Source organism: Callithrix jacchus, chromosome 5 (genome assembly GCF_049354715.1).
Source record: "Callithrix jacchus isolate 240 chromosome 5, calJac240_pri, whole genome shotgun sequence".
Taxonomy (NCBI): Eukaryota; Metazoa; Chordata; class Mammalia; order Primates; family Cebidae; genus Callithrix; species Callithrix jacchus.
In genome coordinates this window covers 106,332,127-106,353,105 of record NC_133506.1, presented here as the reverse complement: position 1 = coordinate 106,353,105, position 20,979 = coordinate 106,332,127, and the positions used below count along the sequence as shown (strand labels likewise).

Below are 20,979 nucleotides of genomic sequence, written 5' to 3'. Positions count from 1 at the left end.
TCAAGCCTGCTGTTGTCTGGCCAAACTTTGGGCTGGATGAGGAGTGGGTCTGTTAGCTTCTAATAATGTATGTTAACAACAAAAGCCTTATCTCACAAGAAGAAATAGTCTATGCTCTATGCTGGAGAGGAGGGCCTGTTCTTCTTTACCCTTTAAAGGATGTTGGAAAAGAAGCAGAGAATAACAAAAAGTCAGAGGTTAACTCATTTGAAAAAGGTGAGGTTTTTACTCATGAGCAACCTGCAAGTAAATGGGACCCCCTTGACCATCTTTCCTGGTTTCTTAATCCTAACCCACCTACTCCTTCACAGGTGGCCACTGTTTTCCCAGATCCAGAACTGTAACTCCCTACCCCTATTATTCCTCCCCCATATAACCCAGACTCTTGGGAGCTGTCACCTCAGGAGCCTGATCATTGCCGGCCTGAGTGTCCTTCTTTGAAGAAGGGACTCCTGCAAGAAATAGAACAATGTAAAAGAGATATTCAAAGTCTCCTACCTCTAGGGAATCAGCTTAAAGCTTTTTCCATAAAGAAGGTGCCTCAGGGAAGAGGTGCAGTTGGCTTTGTGAATGCCCCCTTAACTGCTTCCAAAGAACTTAAGCTGCTATTAGATGATCCTGATGGAGTGATAAGAACAAATTGGCCAATGTTTAGGCCCCCAGTTATATACTTGGACTGAATTAATGTCCATCCTAGGTATTCTCTGTTCAAAGGAAGAGCAGAATATGACCTGCAGAGCTGCTATGGCAGCCTGAGAGCATGAACACCCTTTCAGCCAAAATGGCCCAGCAGCAGACTCTAAGGTCCAGCTCAGGACCCACAGTGGGATAATAATATCCCAGCCCACTGGGACGACATGAAAGATTTAAGAGAAATGATAATTAAAGGAATTGAGGAGTCAGTGCCCTGATCTCAAAATCTTTCTAAAGCTTTTGATATACAGCAAGAAAAAGATGAAGGATCTGTGAAATTTTTAGACAGAGTGAGAGAACAAATGAGAAAATACACTGATTAGGCCCAGAAAGGCCCCCTGGACAAGGAATGTAAAAATTGCATTTTGTTACTAATAGTTGGCCAGATATTGCAAGGAAATTGCAAAAGCTAGAGAACTGGAAAAATTGGTCAATAGAAGAACTCTCAGGAGAAGCCCAGAAAGTATATGTTGGAAGAGATGAAGAAAGGCAAAAGCTGAAGGCAAAAATCTTTTGTCGAAGTTCACCAGGACAAATGATACCAGGGGCTACATTTAGACCCATGCCTGCAAAGCTTTCTAAAGGTGGTGAAAGAGGAAGGTCCTGAAATTGAGGAATGCAAAAGGAGAGAGGGCAAAGCCAGCATGTTAGAGGATAAAGTCAAAGTACGTGCTGCAAAGGCTGTGGCTGTGAAAGAAGGGAAGAGAGACAAAGAGAGGCCCTGTGCTTGGGAGTGAAGGAGGACAGGACAGATGCTACAGATGTGAAAAGCCAGGCCTTTTCAAGAGGGAATGTCCTGAATCAGAGAATGAGAGGAAGCTCTTCCACTCATGCCTACTTGTGAGGAAGAAGAGTAGGGTGGTTGAAACTCTTATCTTTTCTATTTTGAGTCCCACCAGCAGCGCTTGATAAATTGAGAGGTGGGACCCAAATGTGAATTAATCACCTTTTTCATTGACGCAGGAGTGGCTCACTCTTCTATTTGTTTTCCCCCAGCTGATTTAACTAGTTCTCCAGTGGAATTGCTAGTCTCTGGGGTAAAAGGGAAAGCATTTAAAGGAAATGTTTTAGAAAACACTGAGGTGAAATACAAAGACCAGTCAACTTGCATTCAACTTTTATTTAATTCCAGAAGCAGGAAATAATCTGTTAGGAAGAGATTTAATGTTAAAGCTAGGCATAGGTCTACAAGTTAGCACAAAAGGTTTGCTCCCTCCCTCTCTCCCTCCCTCCTTCCTTCCTTCCTTCGTTTCTTCTTTCCTTTCCTCCCTCCCTCACCCTTCCTCCCTCCCTCCTTCCTTCCTTCTTTCCTTTCCTCCTTCCCTCCCTCACTCTCTCGCTTCTCCTTCCTTCTTTCTTTATTGACAGAGTTGCACTCTGGTTGCCCAGGCTGGAGTGCAGTGGCCTGCTCTCAGCTCACGTCAACCTCTGCCTCCCAGGTTCAAACGATTCTCCTGCCTCAGCTTCCTGAGTAGCTGGGACTATAGGCATGGGCCACCAATCCTGGCTACTTTTGCTTTTTTTAGTAGAGACAGGGTATCTCCATGTTAGTCAGGCTGGTCTCGAACTCCCGACCTCCGGTAATCCACCTGCCTGTGCCTCCCAAAGTGCTGGGATTATAGGCGTGAGCCACTGTACCTGGCCATGGTTTTCTAACGTCTCTAAATTAACTGACTACAGTATATGAAAGTGCATTCATCCTGATGTCTAGTCAAAAGACGGAAATTGGAACCATAATTCATAGCCTATAGTAAACTTTCAATAGTTGATGGTTATTTCAGTTCATGCCATCTCTCACTGCCCCTTCTCCCGTAGCTCTGTGAGCCTCTGCCCCTGGGAGCAGGAAATCAAGTCTGCTGGGTTCCAAGAGTGGGTTAGTTTTGGGTTTCACTTAATCTGAGAGGCCGTTCTGCAATTGGAGCCCTCGCAGGGGCCAAACTGATATAAATCTGCTTAGGAGGCGGGATTCAGAGGCTGCAGGATGGAGCTGCTGCTGCTGCTGGGGTGGACGCGTTGCACCTGTGCACAGACAGATGGCCAGAACAGCTACAGGCCGGTCATCCAAGTGACTAACGGGGGTCCCTGGGGTGACTGGGACTGGCCTGAGATGTGTCCTGATGGACTCCTCTCCTGCGGGTTCTCGCTCAAGTTTGGGGCTCAGGCCTAGGTCCTGGAGAGGGCGGAGATGCTTGAGACCACCCAGCCAAGGATGGCAATTCCATGACTCGTCCTTGCTCCTCTCCTCGATACCCAGGTGGAGCCTCCCCAAGGTCGTGGCGACGACACTGCACTAAATGGGATTAGGCTGCACTGTGCGCTCAGGAACGCCCTAGGAAATGCACACGCGACAGAGTCCAAGTCTGGAAGGTGGGGCACAGGGGCCAAGGATCCCCGGGGTGATGGTATGTCCCTTACCTTCTATGACACACTGCATCGCGACAGGCAGGCTAGCTCCTCCAGGGCTATAGGGCAGTATAGGCCAGTATAGACCGGGGTTGGGGGTGGAGGTCAGAGAGCTAGACCCAGCTTACCAGGGTGTGTCGACAGCACTTGGCTTGGAAAGTCCCAAGAGGTGATCGGCCTGTTGGTCAACGGGGGCGCCCGCAAAGCCAGCGCATCTCCATTTCCCTTGCAGGTGGGGCGAGTGGAATGAGCCATCGTGGTGTCCCGGCAGCAGCTTCCTGGTGGCTTTCTCGCTTCGCGTGGAACCACCTATCAGGAAAGGTGATGACACAGCAGCGAACAACGTGCGCTTCCGCTGTTCAGACGGCAAGGAACTGGAGGGGCCTGGGCTGAGCTGGGGAGACTTTGGAGACTGGAGTCCCCCTTGCCCCAAGGGTGTGTGCGGCCTGCAGACCAAGATCGAGGGGCCTTTGGGCTCCGGCGATGACATTGCACTGAACGACGCGCTCTTTTTCTGCTGCCGCAGTTGAAAGGCGCACGCAGCTGCATCTCTCTTCTGGGCCGGGAGGCTAGTCCCACCTCCTGCTATTAAAGCTTCTCCAAGCTGACTTTGGTTTCACCTGTTTTAGAGATGGGGAACTGCGTCTTCTTTCTCCCTCCTAACTTAGCATTTGGCGAGGCATACATTTGGGTTTGGTCTCAGGGGTCCATGGTAGATTGCTGAAAGATATGGACTCATAGTCCAGAAAAACACACTTAAACACACTGTCCACACAAAGTACAAAAATTAGCAGGGTGTGGTGTTGTGTGCCTATAGTCCCAGCTATTCAGGAGGCAGAGGCAGGAGGATTGCTTGAGCCCTGGAGGTCGAGGCTGCAATGAGCCAAGATGAGGCCACTGCACTCCAGCCTGAGTGACAGTGATACCCTGTATCCAAAAAAAAAAAAAAAAAAATCTACCAAATTAGGAGGTGACAAGGCCACAATGGCTTTACAGTTTCGTTTTCTAGAGTTTAAGAGACTACAGTGTCTTTTCCATAGTTTTCATTATTTTTGCCTACAAAACCCAAACAGTAGTCTTCCTAAATACTGATTTTTTGTTCAAGACCTTTGTCCTTGCTGTTCTCTCTGCCTATAATCCCCCAAATATCCAGATGGTTAGCAAGCCCACCAGATCTTAGCTCAAATTTAATTTTCTCAAAGTTTCCCTATCATAAAAGAGAATCTCTCCATTAGTCAATATCAATCCCATTAACATGCTTTTAAAAAATGCTTATTGGCCAGGCACGGTGGCTCACACCTGTAATCCCAACAGTTAGGAAGGCTGAGGTGGGAGAATTGTTTTTGCTCAAGAGTTCAAGACCAGCCTGGGCAGCATGGTGAAACCCCGTCTCTACAAAAAATACAAAAAAATTAGCAAGGGATGGTGGCATATGCCTGTGGTCCCAGCTACTTGGGAGGCTGAGATGGGATGATCGCTTGAGCCCAGAAGGTGGAGGATACTGTGAGCCGATATCATGCCACTGCCTTCCAGCCTGAGTGATAGAGTGAGACCCTGTCTTAAAAAAAAAAAAAAAAAAAGTATTTTTTACCTATTGAAATAATTTTTTGCTCCTTTTAACAATTAATTGCCTATCTTCCACCCTTGGAACGCCAAGTTGAGAGCACAGAACTTGTCCCTCTTGTTTACCATCGTTATTTCCAGCACAACCAAATAGCTCAGTATTTATTTATTTTGAGACAGAGTCTCACTCTGTCGCCCAGGCTGGAGTGCAGTGGCACGATCTCGGCACACTGCAATCTCTGCCTCCCGGGTTCATGCAATTCTCCTGCCCCAGCCTCCGGAGTGGTTGGGACTACAGGTGTGCGCCACCATGCCCGGCTAATTTTTGTATTTTTAGTGGAGACAGGGTTTCACTATGTTGGTCGGGCTGGTCTCGAACTCCTGACCTCAAGTGATCCACCCACCTGAGCCTCCCAAGTGTTGGGATTATGGGCATGAGCCACCACACCTGATCTATTTGTTAAGAAAGTAAGACCAGGCGCGGTGGCTCACGCCTGTAATTCCAGCACTTTGGGAAGCCGAGGCTGGTGGATCACGAGGTCTGTAGTTTGAGACCAGCCTGGCCTATATGGTGAAGCTCTGTCTCTACTAAAGATACAAAAATTAGCCAGGCGTGGTGGCAGGCACCTGTAATCCCAGCTACTAGGGAGGCTGAGGCAGAAGAATCGCTTGAATCTGGGAGGCAGAGTTTGCAGTGAGCGGAGATCATGCCACTGAACTTCAGCCTGGGCGACCATGCAAGACTCCGTCTCAAAAAAAAAAAGTAACAAGTGGAGTGCAGGGGCCCCAAAGCCCACAATCTGAGACAGGGAAGAGAGCTCAAAGCAGTTTATTCTAGCGAGCCAGGGAGTGAGCGGGCCACGCAGGCATCCAGGAGGGAGCAGGTGTAACCCGGCGGTCAGTGGAGCCTCAGTGAGGGGTGTCCTGCGGAAAAGAGAAGGTGAGAACGCAGCCAGGACCAGGCAGATTCCCTCTACAACTCCACCCCACGCCATCCCACCTTTTTTTTTCTGCAATCGCCACAGAAGACACCGATGATCGCGTTCACCAGCTGGATCCCACACAGTACCATCTCCAGACACGAGGCGGCCACCAGCAGCGAGAAGAGCGTCACGTTCCAGGGGACCACGCGAGGGGGCGCCTCGCACCAATCCCATAGAGTGCGGTTGAGCAAGTAGGCTCCCCTGTGGGCGGGGCAAGGTCACGTGGGAGAGGCGGCATGCGCGTGCGCTACTCCCCACCCCTCCCCAGCCCCGGGAACGAGTCCCAGGGGATTTGCAAAGGCCGGGGTGGCCCACGTGGAGCGAGCGCTGGCGAAGCCGAGTCCCACCCAGTTGTCCCAGTCCACGGGGTAAGGGCCGGAGGGAAGAGGCAGAGAATGGAGGGCACGAATACAGGCTAAGCCTTACGCGGTGTCTTCGAAGTGGTAGCCCCACTGGCCTTTCATTGAGCATCTGGGTCCATTTCGGAGCCCAGCTCCAGACACCGAGAGGCAGTAGATGGCACCAAGCACCCCAAACGCGGAGGAGAAGACGGAGCGCAGCATCTGAATATGGCGTGGAAGGGGAGGTAAGGCCCAATGCCCCCACCTGTGGGTGACAGCGTTCAGCACCAGCCCTCACACATCGAGCTCTGCTCCAGTCAGGTGGAAATTAATTTTAATTTTATTTATGTATTTATTTATTTTAGACAAAGTCTTTTCTGTCGCCCAGTCTGGAGTGTAGTGACACGGTCTCACTCTCACTACAACTTCTGTCTCCCTGGTTCAAGCCATTCTCATTTCTTTCTTTTTTCTCTACACAGCCTAACAGAATGAAGCCATTCTCGTTCCTTTAGCCTCCCAGGTAGCTGGGATTACAGGCGCCGGCCACCACGCCTGGCTAATTTTTATATTTTTAGTAGAGATGGGGTTTCACCATATTGGCCAAGCTGGTCTCGAGCTCCTGGCCTCAGGTGATCTGCCCTCCTTGGCCTCCCAAAGTGCTGGGATTACAGGCGTGAGCCACTGTGCCCAGCCTCAAGTCAGATTTAATTTATTCTTTTTTTTCCTTTTAAAAACAGGAATCGGGTTAAATCAGTGTTTGTTTTTTTTTTTTAATTTCTTCTTTTTTTTTTTTCTTTTAAAAACAGAGTCAGATTTAAAATACATTTCCGGGGCCAGGCACGGTGGCTCACACCTGTATGTATGTATGTGTGTGTGTATGTGTATGTATATATATGTAATATATATACATGTATATATATATATATATACACATATATACATTTCTTGTCAAATGTATATATGTATATATATACATTTGTATGTATGTATATATATGTATACATATATATACATGTATATATATGTATACATTTCTTGTCAAACCCCTGACTTGGAGTTAGCCTAGCCCTAAGAGCCAGTGGCCGCTGAGGTTCACCAGGATTATAGTCTCCCCTTGCCCCCCAACTCCCATACCCCTCTGGATCATTGAGATTTGAGATTTGCCGGTGCCAGGCAGGGGTAGCGTGGAGCCTGGGACTCACAGAGGAGTTTGTATAGGTAGAAATTCCATAGAGAGTACCGTGGCTCTGCAAGAACATGTGTGGAAACTGAGTCTGAATTTCTTTTTTTTTTTCTTTTTTTCCCTGTGAGACAGGGTCTCACTCTGTCGCCCAGGCTGGAGTGCAGTGGTGTGATCACTGTTCACTGCAGCCTCGACCACCTGGGCTCAAGCGGTCCTCGCACCTCAGCCTCTCAAGTAGCTGGGATTGCAGGTGTGTGCCTCCACACCCAGCTAATTTTTGTATTCTTAGTAGAGACAGGGTCTTGCCATGTTGCCAAGGCTGGTCTAGAACTCCTGGGCTCAAGCCATCCTCCCACCTCGGCCTCCTAAAGTGTTGGGATTACAGGCATGAGCCACCACACCCAGCCCGGAATTCCTTCTTGATTTGGATCTTACCCTGCAGCGATTTCCACAGCACCCAGCGCCGCAGCAGCCCTTGCCTCCTGCACGCACAGCTGCAATTCCCGGACACAGAACCTGTGGGACAAGAGTCATCGTTATAGCATGTCCAGGCCTTGCATCAGTGCTTATGTCCTTCGGGAAGCTGCCTTGACCTAAAGCCCTTTGGACTGTAGAAGACCTTATTATCTCTGCTTCTCCTGGAGCTCTGCTGGGCTTCACTTTGCTTTATCCTTATTTATGTGCCTACTTTATCTCTGTCCAGACTGTGGTCTCTAGAGGGTAGCACCCAATATCATTATTTTCCCCAATCTTGGCACATAGTAGTTACCCTATTGAATGGATGTCAGGGGGACTACTTCACATGCTATGAATTGATTCCTCTCTCAGGGTCTCAGTTTTGCCCTGTGTAAATGGGTCTGGAAGATCTACCTCACAGGTCTTTTCTCAGGATTTCATGAGAGAACAAGCTGACATGGTGTCAAGACTGGCTCAGAGGCAGGGGGCGGTGGCTCATGCCTATAATCTCAGCGCTTTGTGAGCGGAGGTGGGCGGATCACCTGAGGTCAGGAGTTTGAGACCAGCCTGACCAACATGGAGAAACCTTATCTCTACTAAAAATACAAAACTAGCCGGGCATGGTGGCAGGTGCCTGTAATCCCAGCTACTTGGGAGGCTGAGGCAGGAGAATGGCTTGAACCCGGGAGGCAGAGATTGCACTCCAACCTGGGCAACAAGAGGGAAACTCTGTCTTAAAAAAAAAAAGAAGAAGCCAGACACAAAGGAACATATACTCTATGATTCCATTTGTGTAAAGTTCGAAATAGGCCAAACTAGTCTATGGGGTTAGAAGACAGAATAATTGGGCACGGTGGCTCATGCCTGTAATCCCAGCACTTTGGGAGGCCGAGGTGGGTGGATCACAAGGCCAGGAGTTCGAGACCAGCCTGGCCAACATGGTGAAACTGTGTTTTTACTAAAACTACACAAATTAGCCAGGCATGGTGGTGCATGCCTGTAGTCTCAGCTACTTGGGAGGCTGAGGCAGGAGAACTGCTTGAACCTGGGAGGCGGATATTGCAATGAGCCAAGATCACGCCATTGCACTTCAGCCTGGGTAACAAGAGCAAAACTCTGTCTCAAAAAAAAGAAGACAGAGTAGTTGTTACCCTTGTTGGTGAGGTAATTCTGGGTTTTGTGTGTGGCAAGAGGCATGTCTGGGCTTCTGGTAATGATCTGGTTTTTGACCTGGGCTCAGATATGCTCACTTTTTAAAAATGTGTTGAGCTGTGTACTACGGATCTGGGTACTTGTCTGTATGACTTCAATAAAAAGTTTTAAAACATCAAAAAAAAAAAAAAAGAGTGTAAAAATTCCTTCAATAGTTTTCTGTTGTACTTATAATAAAAATTCAAATGACTCCACTGTGGCTTTCAGGGGTGTTCCAGGCCTCTGCCCTCCTCAGACCTCATTTCGTTGCACCTCACCTAGGCCGGCCACCTGTCTGATCCTTAGAAGTGTGGAGCCTATTCCCGCCTTAGGCTTTCGACTTGCCAGTTCCTTGCCTGCAACACTCGCACCTTCTTCTTGTCATTTAGGGCTCAGTTCAGAGCCCTTCCTGCATAGAGCCCTTCCCTGAAAATCACTGCATAGAGCCCTTCCCTGAAAATCCTGTAAAAAGTGGCATCCACTTTGCCTAGGAGCTCTTCATGCCAGCAGTTTTGTTTTATTTTATTTTATTTGAGACGGAGTTTCAATCTTGTTGCCCAGGCTGTAGTGCAATGGTACAATCTTGGTTCACTTCAACTTCCACCTCCCGGGTTCAAGTGAGTCTCCTGCCTCAGCCTCCCGAGTAGCTGGGATTACAGGCGCCCATCACCAACCCCAGCTAATTTTTGTATTTTTAGTAGAGACAGGGTTTCACCATGTTGGCTAGGCTGGTCTCGAACTCCTGACCTCAGGTGATTCACCAGCCTCAGGCTCCCAAAGTGCTGGGATTACAGGCATGAACCACTGTGCCGGTGCTTCCTAAGAGTGATCATGGCACAGAGTGGGGAGGAAGGCAGCTGTGAATGAGTATGTGGGGAGGGCAGCCTCGGGATCTCCACAGAAGCAAGCTGGTTAGAGGGGGCAGAGGAGTGTGAGGAGGCAGGGATGGTTGAGGTTAGAGAGGGAGTACCCTGTGACACTGGCTAAGTGTGTAAGCCTGAGAGGAGTGTGACTCTCAGAGAAGGTTGAGTTTAGAGTGATGGAGTAGAGTCCAGCAGCCAAGAATCCAGGCAGGAGGGAGTAGAAGAAAAGACTCCAGAGAGTAAGAGGGGATTGTTGGTTAAAGGAGAGGTATCCTCTTTTAGCAAATAGAGATGTGGCCAGCAAAAGGGACCAAGGTGAGCTCTCCCCTGGAGAATGTCATTGGCCAGCCGTCCTAAGAAGTGGGGAACTGTGCTGGGTAGATCTTTTGTCTTTATCACATGAAAATATTAAATCAGGTTGATCATCCCAAAGTTTCCCTAGATGGATAGAAACTTGGAAGATGGGGGTTAGAAAGTTGGGGAAATCTGTGTCTCCTTTTCCCCCACTTCCGACAGATCTTAGTCTTGGCCAGGCTTGGTGGCTCACACCTATAATTCTAGCACTTTGGGAGGCTGAGGCAGGAGGATCACTTGAAGCCAGGAGTTTGAGACCAGCCTGGGTAACATAGGGATACTCCATCTCTACCAAAAATTTAAAAGTTAGCTGGGTGTGGTGATGCCCACCTGTGGTTCCAGCTACTTGGGAGGCTAGGTAGGAGGACTGCTTGGGCCCAGGTGGTTGAGGCTGCAGTGAGCCATGTTTGCACCACCACACTCCAGCCTGGGCAACAGAAAGAGACCCTGTGTCAAACAAACAAACCAAAAAACCAACACCCCTGCCCCCTCAAAAAAAAAAGTTTCTTATCTCCCGGAAGATGACTTGGGGGCATCCTCTCTGCCATTCTGACCTAAGTTCTGAGTTTATCCTTAGCACTCAGCACAGATTGGGCCTCCAGAAATACGGGGTGAGAGTGAATGGATGTGGAGGCAGGGGAGGATGACTGATCTGTGATGTCAGTCCTGGCTCTGGGTAATTTCTTTTTTTTTTTTTTCCCCCAAGACAGAGTCTTGCTCTGTTGCCCAGGCTAGAGTGTAGTGGCACAATCTTGGCTCACTGCAACCCCTGCCTCTGAGTTGAAGCAATTCTCCTGTCTCAGCCTCCCGAGTAGTTGGGATTACAGGCGACCACCACCAGGCCTGGCTAATTTTTGTATTTTAAGTAGAAACAGGGTTTCACCATATTGGCCAGGCTAGTCTTGAACTCCTGACTTCGTGATCTGCCTGCTTTGGCCTCCTAAAGTGCTGGGATTCCAGGCATGAGCCACCATGCCTGGCCAGCTCTGAGTAATTTTGCTGCACCCCATCCTCATGCCTGTTATTATCCCGTCTGATGATGTCTCTGACAACCAGCTGCTCCTTCTGCCGCCACCCTTGTAGTGAGGTGTTCTCAGCATCTGCTCAACAGTGGAAACAGGGAGGACAGGCAGGACATGCTCCCTATGAGGTAGGGGAGCTCTTTAGAGCAGTGAGGCTCTCGTCCTTTCTGTTCCCTTCAGACTTTCAGCTTGGGACACTGGGGCTCTTCCAGGACTGACTCCAGAGGGCTCTTAGTATCCACCAAGCCATTGCCATCCTCTCCCAAGGAACTATCCTTACTCCTCTCTCCCTGATTCTCCTGTTCAGAACCCCTTAGGTAGCACCCAGCCACCTGGTCTGGGCTCCCCTGCCAACCTTCTCACCATTAGGCCCCCGCCGATGAAGCCACCCATGAGCCAGACTTGCAAGCTGAGATGGTTGGTGTTGGTCCAGGAGGTTTCCCCATTAGGCACCAGCAGGAGGGCATTGGCCACGATGCAGACCAGGGAGAGGGTGATGAGGGAGAGTCCCACGCAGCGGGCACACTTTCCCGTGCACATTGTGGGATGTTAGGAAGGGCAGGCAGTGAGTGAAAGTAAGCCGGAGGTTCCCAGGTCCAGAGGAAAACAACCCTGGAGCAAGGAGCAAAGGTCGGAAAGAGGTGTGGCAGAAACTGGCAGGATCAGAATGATAAGGGAGAGAGGCACAGGTCGCAGGCACGGTGGACGCAGAGGCGGAGGGCTGCAGCCCTGAGATAAAGGGAGGATGTGGTGGTGGATGAGGTGGAGGCCTTGAACACACTACCCTGGATTCATGCCTTCCCGTTTTTCTGCACACTCCTCCACAGCCCCTCTGTTGATTCCATACCTGCTTCGCAACTAAGCCAAACCCCTTAATATGTCTCAGTTACCTCATCTGTATAAAGTGATGCCACTTGCAGCCGAGTGCGCTGGCTCATGCCTGTAATCCTAGTACTTTGGGAGGCTGAGGTGGGTGGATCACCTGAGGTCAGGAGTTCGAGCTTAGCCTGGACAACATGGGGAAACCCTGTCTCTACTAAAAATACAAAAATTAGCTGGGCGAGGTGGTGGGCACCGGTAATCCCAGCTACTTGGGAGGCTAAGGCAGGAGAATCACTTGAACCTGGGAGGTGGAGGTTGCAGTGAGCCGAGATTGTGCCACTGCATTCCAGCCTGGGTGACGAGCGAAACTCTGTCTCAAAAAAATAAAAAACAGGCCTTGTGTGGTGGCTCACACCTTTAATTCAAACACTTGGGAGGCCGTGGCAGGCAGAATACAAGGTCAGGAATTCGAGACCAGCATGGTGAAATCGTGTCTCTACTAACAATACAGAAATTAGCTGAGTGCAGTGGTGAGCACCTGTAATCCCAGCTACCCGGGAGGCTGAGGCAGGAGAATGGCTTGAACCTGGGAGGCAGAGGTTGCAGTGGGAGGCAGAGGTTGCAGTGAGCTGAGATAGTGCCATTGCACTCCAGCCTGGGTGACAGAGCGAGGCTCCATCTCAAAAATAAAATATAAAAAAATAAAGAATAAAGTGATGCCACTTGCCTTGTGGGCTACTTGTGAGAATTAAGTGGGACCACCTGAGAACTATTTTGTAAACTAGGAAGCACAGAACAGATGTGTGGTGGCCTCTTCGTTTCTGCTAGTCCCACAGGGAGCGTTCCTCCTAGGGAGAAATTAAAGAGATGATTGTGGGCTCTCATAATCCTACCATTTCGCCTTCTCAGTATTTGATTATTGACGTCTCCTTCTCTTGAGGCCACTACCTGTCTCTCTCAGAGTGGGCTTGGGACTAAGGCCTGATTGATGAGAGTGTTCTATCCCGCTAGCCTTGGTGTTTGATTTAGCAACAGCCATGTGATCTGAGCCAGCTCTGTAAGAATCAGCTTCTGCCTTTTTTCGTCTTGCTTTGTTGCCCAGGCTGGTGTGTAGTGGATCACGGCTCCCTGCAGCCTTGACCACCTGGGCTCAATTGATCCTCCCACCTCAGCCTCCTGAGTAGCTAGGACTACAGGTATGTGCCTGGCTAATTGTTTTATTTTTAGTAGAGACAAGGTCTCACTGTTACCCAGTGCTCCTGAGCTCAAGCGATCCTTCCACCTCAGCCTCCCAAAGTGCTGGGATTGCTGGTGTGAGCCACTGTGCCTGGCCCCTGATGACTTCACAACCAGCTGTTGTGATGAGGGAGGGCCTGCCTGTTACGGGGAGAAGTCAATCCAGAGGAAAGAACAATTGAGAGATGGGGATAGTAAGTCTTGATCATGTCATTTGAACCTGCAGATCCAGCTATGCCTGAAGCCTGATCATTCCTTAGAAAGTTTTAATATGTGGCTCCCACACTGCAGCATTGCCACCCGGCCCTGCCAGCTTCCCAAACTGTGGCCAACCTCAAGGGCACCATCAAGCTGGATGGTGTGCAGCTTGGCCTAGTGGGCGAGATCATCAAGCTCTTCAAGCAGAAGGGGTCCCGCCCCATGGCCATGAATTTCCTCCGGGCCTCCGAGGAACACCTGAAGCAGCATTGCATTGACCTGAAAGACCACCCATTCTTCCCTGGGCTGGTGAAGTACATGAACTCAGGGCTGATCATGGTCATGGTCGGGGAGGGGCTGAATGTGGTGAAGACAGGCCGAGTGATGCTTGGGGAGACCAATCCAGGAGATTCTAAGCGAGGCACCATTCGTGGGGACTTCTGCATTCAAGTTGGCAGGAACAGCACTCATGGCAGTGACTCAGTAAAAAGTGCTGACAAAGAAATCAGCCTATGGTTTAAGCCTGAAGAACTGGTTGACTACAAGTCTTGTGCTCATGACTGGGTCTATGAATAAGAGGGGACACAGCAGCAGTCTCCTTCAGCCTGGCTTGGTGTGTCCCTGGACACAGCTCTTCATTCCACTGACTTAGAAGCAACAGGATTGATCGTTCTTTTGTAGAGCATATTTGCCAGTAAAGCCTTTGGAAGCTGGAAAAAAAAAAGTTTTGATATGTGAATTGGTTTGAATTGTGTCAACTGCAATGTAGAGTCTTTGTTGATTTGGAAATTTAATTCATTAAGCCCTTACTAGGGACAGAGCCTTGTGCTGGAGACTGTAACGATTTCCAGTTGTATGAATGAGAACCAGATTTGGGTCTCACAAGCAAACAGGAGAGTGAAGGCCCCCATAGAATTAACCCTAGTTCAAGTAGGATATGGGAGTGCCATGAAGAGATGAGGGTAGCAGGAAGTGCCACAGGGCTTCAGAGGGCACACAATGAGGCTGTCACCTGGAAAGTGGTATCCAGCCAGTGGCCCCTGATGCAGCTTCTCCCAGCAGCCCATTCAGACCACTACAGAGAGGAGGAAAGTGGAGAAAACTTATCACTCAGAATTGATGGCCAGAATCTCTGCTATTTCTAAGACAGAGGAATTGGATTGAGAAAAATACATGGAGAATTTACCCCTTGACAGAGGACTCCTGACAAAGAAAATACTTTGAACCTCCCCCAACTACTTGTCTCTGACTCATAGATGATTAAGATAACTGATGTATTTGGTTTTGCTTCTGTTGGCATGTTTAATGCTTTAAAAAATATTTCCATGTTGCTTCTGATGTTTTCTGTCCCTTTTCTTTAAAGATTTTATACTCTCCTTTTTTTTTTTTTTTTTTGAGACAAAGTCCCTATCACTCAGATTTGAGTGCTGTGCTAAAATCATCATGGCTCACTGCAGCTGTGACCTCCTGGGCTCAAGCAATCTTCTCACTTCAGCCTCCTGAATAGCCAGGACTATAGGCCCACATCTCCACACTCAACTAATTAAAAATAAGTTGGTTTTTTTTTTAGAGATGGAGGCTTCCTATGTTGCCCAGGCTGGTTTCGAACTCCTAGGCTCAAGCTATCCTTCCAGCTTGGCCTCTGAAAGTGTTGGGATTACAGGCTACTGCACCCAGCCCTCCTTAGTTTTGTTTGTTTTTTATTAGAGATGGGGTCTCGCTATGTTCTGCAGGCTTGAGTGCAGTGGCTCTTCACAGGTGCAATCCCACTACTGATCAGCATGGGAGTTTTGACCTGCTCCGTTTTTGACCTGGGCTGGTTCACCCCTCCATAGGCAACCTGGTGGTCCCCCGCTCCCTGGAGGTCACCATATTGATGCTGAACTTAGTGCAGACACCTGATTGGCATAGCACACGATGGCCCAGAACTCCTGGGCTCAAGTAATCCTCCCACCTCAGCCTCCCAAGTAGCTGGGACTACAGGTACACACCACCACGCCAGGCTGTTTATTTTTTTGAGACAGAGTCTTACTCTGTTGCCCAGGCTGGAGTGCAATGGTGTGATCTCCGCTCACTGCAACCTCTGCATCCTGGGTTCAAGCAATTCTCCTGCCTCAGCCTCTCATGTAGCTGAGATTAGAGGCACTGGCCACCACGCCTGGGTAATTTTTGTGTTTTTAGTGGAGACAGGGTTTCACCCTGTTGGTGGGGCTGGTCTGGAACTCCTGTCCTCAAGTAATCTGCCTGCCTCAGCCTCCCAGAGGACTGGGATTACAGGCGTGAGCTACTGCACCCAGCCCTCCTTAGTGTTAAAAGGCTTTTTTTTTTGAGATGGAGTTTTGCTCTTGTTTGCCCAGGCTGGAGTGCAATGGCGTGATCACAGCTCACAATGACCTCCATCTCCTAGGTTCAAGTGATTCTCCTGCCTCAGCCTACCAAGTAGCTGGGGTTACAGGTGTGCTTCACCACGCTTGGCTAATTTTTTTGTTGTTGTTGTTATTTTCTTAAGAGACAGGATTTCTCCATGTTGGTCAGGCTGATCTCAAACTCCCAACCTCTGGTGATCTCCCTGCCTCGACCTCCCAAAGTGCTGGGATTACAGGTGTGAGCCACTGCGCCTGGCCAAAAGGCTTATTTTAAACCCTAGTGGTGGTTACTTTTAAGTCTTGTGAAACTATCCTTTCGCTTGTCAGTCAGCCTCTTTCTGAAACTGCCTATCATCCCTGCAGCCACCTTTGAAGGACTCTGTACAGATGGTTTGCCATGCTTAGAGCCATATGATAAAACAGGGAACTGTCTGCTCCAGTTCTTCAATTCTCCCGTTTTTGACCTGGGCTATGCCATTTGTGGTGCCTCCCACTAGAGGTAGCATGTACCTCCTACCGTAAGGGTGGAATGGAATGTGGGCACCAGTGACAATATCCCAGTTCTGAGCCTAGGCCTTCAGCGGCATTGTGTGGTGCCACTTGCCATGCTGTGTCACTATCATTGCCATGAGAAGAACACGCCTGAGTTATCCCACTAGTAAAATGAAGGTGTAAGATGCGAGCAAAAGGCTCACATTGGATCCCACCCTGGATCACCTGACCCCCAGCCAACTCATATGTGTGTATCAGTGAAATAAATGCTTATATTTTTATGACACTAAGACTGTCTGGCCAGGCACGGTGGCTCATGCCTATAATCCCAGCCCTTTGGAAGGCCGAGGTGGGCAGATCACGAGGTCAGGAGTTCAAGACCAGCCTAATATGGTGAAACTCCTTCTCTACTGAAAATACAAAAATTAGCTGGGCATGGTGGTGCGTGCCTGTAGTCCCAGCTACTCAGGAGGCTGAGGCAGGAGAATCGATTGAACCTGGGAGGCGTGGAGGTTGCAGTGAGCCAAGATCACGCCACTGCACTCCAGCCTGGGTGACACAGTGAGACTCCGTCTCAAAAAAAAAAGACTTTATCTAGCGGGGGATGGTTTGTTGCCCAGTAATAGGTTCCTGAAACAGACCCCTTTATCCAGGCCACGGCTGGTTGACTGAGGAACAAGTAGCTGACCCAAAGGCAGACATGTAGCCAGAGGCCTATGAGGTCTTCTGAGGTGAGAACTCCATCCAGCAGAGGTCCACTGACTGGATAATGACCAATCAACCAATTGGATCTTCATGACTGGGAAATTTGTCTGTGAGACAACCTGAGAGAGTCATCAGAGACTAGGGTGGCTTCAAACTGAGAGTTGTATGCAAGAAGGGAATGAGCAAAAGCCAGAAGCAACTGAAACCATAAATGAGCAGAAGCCATGGCAATAGAAGTGTTCAGAGAACAGTTATTCAGAAACAGTGCCAGAGGGAGAAGCACAAGGACTGGGAACCAGAGACGGAGAATCCGGGTCCTCAGGAGGTGGCCAATGAGAGGTCACGCTGAGTCACCAGAACTGATGTTGAACTACTAGAGCAACTATCATGTCCCAAATAGCGGCCCTTTCAACTGTGGACCTGAAGAGGGGATTCAGCCATTGTCCGGATGGGCAGAGAGCCGGGCCAAGAGCTAGCCACCGATTTGTCTACAAGTTGCTCAAGCTGATTCTGAGAGATGGTGCCTCTTTTGAGGATGAACGAAGAGAAAAAAATAGTTGTGTGGGTGGGGTGGTCCACAGGCATTCATTACATTATTATTATTATTTTGAGATGGAGTCTCGCTCTGTCACCCAGGCTGGAGTGGTGGTGAGATCTCAGCTCACTGCAATCTCTGCCTCCCAGATTCAAGCGATTCTCCTGCCTCAACCTCCCAAGTAGCTGGAACTACAGGCATGTGCCCCCATGCCCAGCTAATTTTTTGTATTTTTAGTAGAGACAGGGTTACACCATGTGAGCCAGGATGGTCTTGATCTCCTGACCTCATGATTCACCCTCCTTGGCCTCTGAAAGTACTGGGATTACAGGCGTGAGCCACCATGACCGGCCTCATTACATTATTTTTATATAACTCTGGATGAATGAAATAATGTTAACAAAACATTGTAGGGATTCTGAAAATTTTTCTCTCTCTCTCTTTTTTTTTTAAGACGGGGTTTCACTATGTTGGTCAGGCTGGTCTTGAACTCCCAACCTCAGGTGATCTGCCCGCCTTGGCCTCCAAAGTGCTTGGATTACAGGGGTAAGCCACCACGCCCGGCCTGAAAAATTTTCTCAAACAAGGGAAGGGTACATAATTCTGAAGACTGAAAGAAGCAGAGTACTCTGGAGAAATATTTACTATAGGATTTGCAAGAGATTTTCAGGAAGATTTTTGGGGCCATCACTAGAATTCTCCTGGAAGTAGGACCAAAATACCTTAAGAAAGAAAAGGCTGACCTGGCGCGGTGGCTCATGCCTGTAATCCCAGCACTTTGGGAGGCCAAGACAGGGGGATCACCTGAGATCAGGAGTTTGAGGCCAGCCTGGCTAACATGGCAAAACCTTGTCTCTACCAAAAGTACAAAAAGTAGTTGGGCATGGTGGTGGGCACCTGTAGTCTTAGCTACTTGGGAGGCTGGGCCAGGAGAATCACTTGAACCCTGGGGGCAGAGGTTGCAGTGGGCCAAGATTGTGCCACTGTACTTCTGCCTGGGCAATAAGAATGAAACTCTGTCTCAAAAAGAAAAGAAAAGGCTGAGACGAAAAGGCACTAGCGTGTATTTGAGGGAGAGAAGGGAGAATTCTCTCAACATGCACAAAGAAAATTAAGTCCACATCAGAAGCAGTGAAGAACAGGATTGAAATTCAGAAAAAGTAAATGAAGGATGCAGAGGACAAACTTGACAAAATCTCGAATTCAGAGGAAAAGGGTCAAATTCAAGATTGCGCCACTGCACTCCAGTCTGGGTGATAAAGCAAGACTCCATCTCAAAAGAAAAAAATTAGAAAAAGGACCAGCAATAAAAACAATCAAAGGGATGAGGATACATGTTTGGAGAGAACAGCAATTTAGAGCAAAGAAACTGGCTGCTCCTGGCCGGGCATGGTGGCTCACGCCTGTAATTGCAGCACATTGGGAGGCTGAAGCAAGCAGATCATCTGAGGTCAGGAGTTCGAGACCAGCCTGGCCAACATATCGAAACCCCATCTTCATAAAAAAATACAAAAATTAGCCAAGCATGGTGGTGGGCACCTGTAATCCCAGCTACTCAGGAGGCTGAGGGACGAGAATCTCTTGAACCCAGGAGGTAGAGGTTGCAGTGAGCCGAGATAGCACCACTGCACTCCAGTCTGGGTGACAGAGCCAAGACTCCATCTCAAAAAAAAAAAAAGAATCGAGAAACTGGCTGCTCCAAAGGACAAGAACAGAGCTGGTGGAAGTGACACCACAGTTAAAACATCTGCATTAGGAGAAGACATCACTGAGCATAGATAGATCCACTAGGGTCAGTGGGTTGAAAGTTATACTGCATCTCAGGTAAAATGTTAAAAGTCAGCAGTTCATAGTTTCAGCCTGACAAAATATTTGAATTAAAGGATACATCTAGGCAGAATTTAAAAGGCTACTTAGAGGCTGGGCACAGTGGCTCATGCCTGTAATCCTAGCACTTTGGGAGGCCATGGTGGGCAGATCACCTGAGGCTGGGAGTTTGAGACCAGCTGGCCAACATGGTGAAACCCCATCTCTACTAAAAATACAAAAATTAGCTGGGTGTGGTGGGTGTCTGAAATCCCAGCTACTCAGGAGGCTGAGGCAGGAGAACTGCTTGAACCTGGGAGGTGGAAGCTGCAGTGAGCAGAGCTCATGCCATTGCACTCCAGCCTAGGGGACAAGACCAAGACTTCGTCTCAAAAAAATAAAAAGGCTACTTAGAAAGGAACAAAAATTGGTGTGGCCAGAGTCTTCTCTGAAATACTGAATGTCAGAAGACAAAGGAGTAAGGTAGCTTTGTCAACCAAAAAAATTATAACATGTCTAAATTACATTTTGTAGTTAAGGGCAACAGAATTGCATTTTTGAGAATGTTTGGATTTCAAAATAACCCTGTGGCTCCTTTTTTTTTTTTTTTTTTAAAGAAATTGTCTTGACTCACCAAGAGATGAAGTAAAATAAAAACCCCAAAATGGGGAAGTCTTGACATAAGTCTAAATAATTTTCATTAAATCTGGTTACAAAACTGGATGTGAGTTTCGGAAAATTTTTTTTTTTTGAGTCAGAGTTTCACTCTGTCACCCAGGCTGGAGTGCAGTGGCATCATCTTGGCTCACTGCAACCTCAGCCTCCCAAGTTCAAGCGATTCTCCTGCCTCAACCTCCCAAGTAGCTGGGATTACAAGCGTGGGCCACCATGCCTGGCTAATTTTTATATTTTTAGTAGAGACAAAGTTTCACCGTGTTGGCCAGGCTGGTCTTGAACTCCTGACCTCAAGTAATCCACTTGTCTTGGCCTCCCAAAGTTCTGGGACTACAGGTTGTGGTGACAACCTGACCAGAGCCACTGTCCCCGGCCTCATTTTTTTTTAGACAGTGTCTCACTCTGTTGCCCAGGCTGGTGTGCAGTGTCACAGTCTTGGCTCACTGCAACCTCTATATCCTGGGCTCAAATGATCCTCCTGCCTCAGCCTGCCACATAGCTGGGACTACAGAAGTACATCACCATGATCATTTAATTTTTTTGTATTTTTGTGGAAACGGAGTTTCACTTTGTTGCCCAGACTGGTCTTGAACTCCTGGGCTCAAGTAATCCACACACGTAGGCTTCCCAAAGTGTTGGGATTATAGATGTGAGCCACTGCTCCCAGCCCCATAAAAAAAAATTTTTTTTTTTTGAGACAGTCTCACTCTGTTACCCAGGCTGGAGTGCAGTGGCATCATCTCGGCTCACTGCAACCTCCACCTTTCTGGTTCAAGTGATTCTTCTTCCTCAGCCTCCTTAGTAGCTGGGACTACAGGCACCTGTCACCATGCCTGGCTAACTTTTTGTATTTTTAGTAGAGATAGGGTTTCACCATGTTGGCCGGGATGGTCTCGATCTGCTGACCTCATGATCCACCCACCTCGGCTTCCCAAAGTGCTGAGATTTCAGGTGTGAGCCCGCACCAGGCCAAAAAATTTCTTTTAAAGGGAAAATGTATAATGTAAATTCTAAAAATGATATTAATAGTATTAGATATGACATTATTGCTTGCCATACTCAGTTCATTGTACTAGGTAACAGAAAACTCAA

At 48.5% G+C, this 20,979-nt stretch overlaps 2 protein-coding genes and 1 pseudogene across 2 annotated transcripts; 2 read left to right on the top strand and 1 right to left on the bottom strand.

Moving 5' to 3' along the window:
- Positions 1 to 1,798: 1,798 nt before the first annotated feature.
- Positions 1,799 to 11,629, bottom strand: TM4SF5 (transmembrane 4 L six family member 5). The gene is made up of 5 exons (XM_002748365.7): positions 11,416 to 11,629; positions 7,602 to 7,682; positions 6,069 to 6,205; positions 5,660 to 5,843; positions 1,799 to 5,583 (listed from the first exon to the last, which is right to left on the bottom strand). The coding sequence occupies exons 1-5, from the start codon at positions 11,590 to 11,592 to the stop codon at positions 5,569 to 5,571; spliced, it is 594 nt and encodes a 197-aa protein (XP_002748411.1). The 5' UTR covers positions 11,593 to 11,629; the 3' UTR covers positions 1,799 to 5,568.
- Positions 2,675 to 3,704, top strand: LOC128928092 (vitelline membrane outer layer protein 1 homolog). The gene is made up of 3 exons (XM_078375426.1): positions 2,675 to 2,758; positions 2,918 to 3,060; positions 3,329 to 3,704. Exons 1-3 carry the CDS (start codon positions 2,675 to 2,677, stop codon positions 3,624 to 3,626), a joined length of 525 nt encoding a protein of 174 aa, XP_078231552.1. The 3' UTR covers positions 3,627 to 3,704.
- On the top strand, positions 13,387 to 14,023 carry LOC100408522 (NME/NM23 nucleoside diphosphate kinase 2 pseudogene; annotated as a pseudogene).

What these genes read in the sequence shown, in the direction of transcription:
- LOC128928092 (XM_078375426.1), top strand. Translation starts at nt 2,675, where the DNA reads ATGGAGCTGCTGCTGCTGCTGGGGTGGACGCGTTGCACCTGTGCACAG. An exon ending in GCTACAGGCCGGTCATCCAA is followed by an intron (nt 2,759 to 2,917) that starts GTGACTAACGGG and finishes GCAATTCCATGA; the next exon opens with CTCGTCCTTGCTCCTCTCCT. An exon ending in ACAGAGTCCAAGTCTGGAAG is followed by an intron (nt 3,061 to 3,328) that starts GTGGGGCACAGG and finishes TTTCCCTTGCAG; the next exon opens with GTGGGGCGAGTGGAATGAGC.
- TM4SF5 (XM_002748365.7), bottom strand. Translation starts at nt 11,592, where the DNA reads ATGTGCACGGGAAAGTGTGCCCGCTGCGTGGGACTCTCCCTCATCACC. An exon ending in TCATCGGCGGGGGCCTAATG is followed by an intron (nt 7,683 to 11,415) that starts GTGAGAAGGTTG and finishes CTTGTCCCACAG; the next exon opens with GTTCTGTGTCCGGGAATTGC. An exon ending in GCTGTGGAAATCGCTGCAGG is followed by an intron (nt 6,206 to 7,601) that starts GTAAGATCCAAA and finishes CGCCATATTCAG; the next exon opens with ATGCTGCGCTCCGTCTTCTC.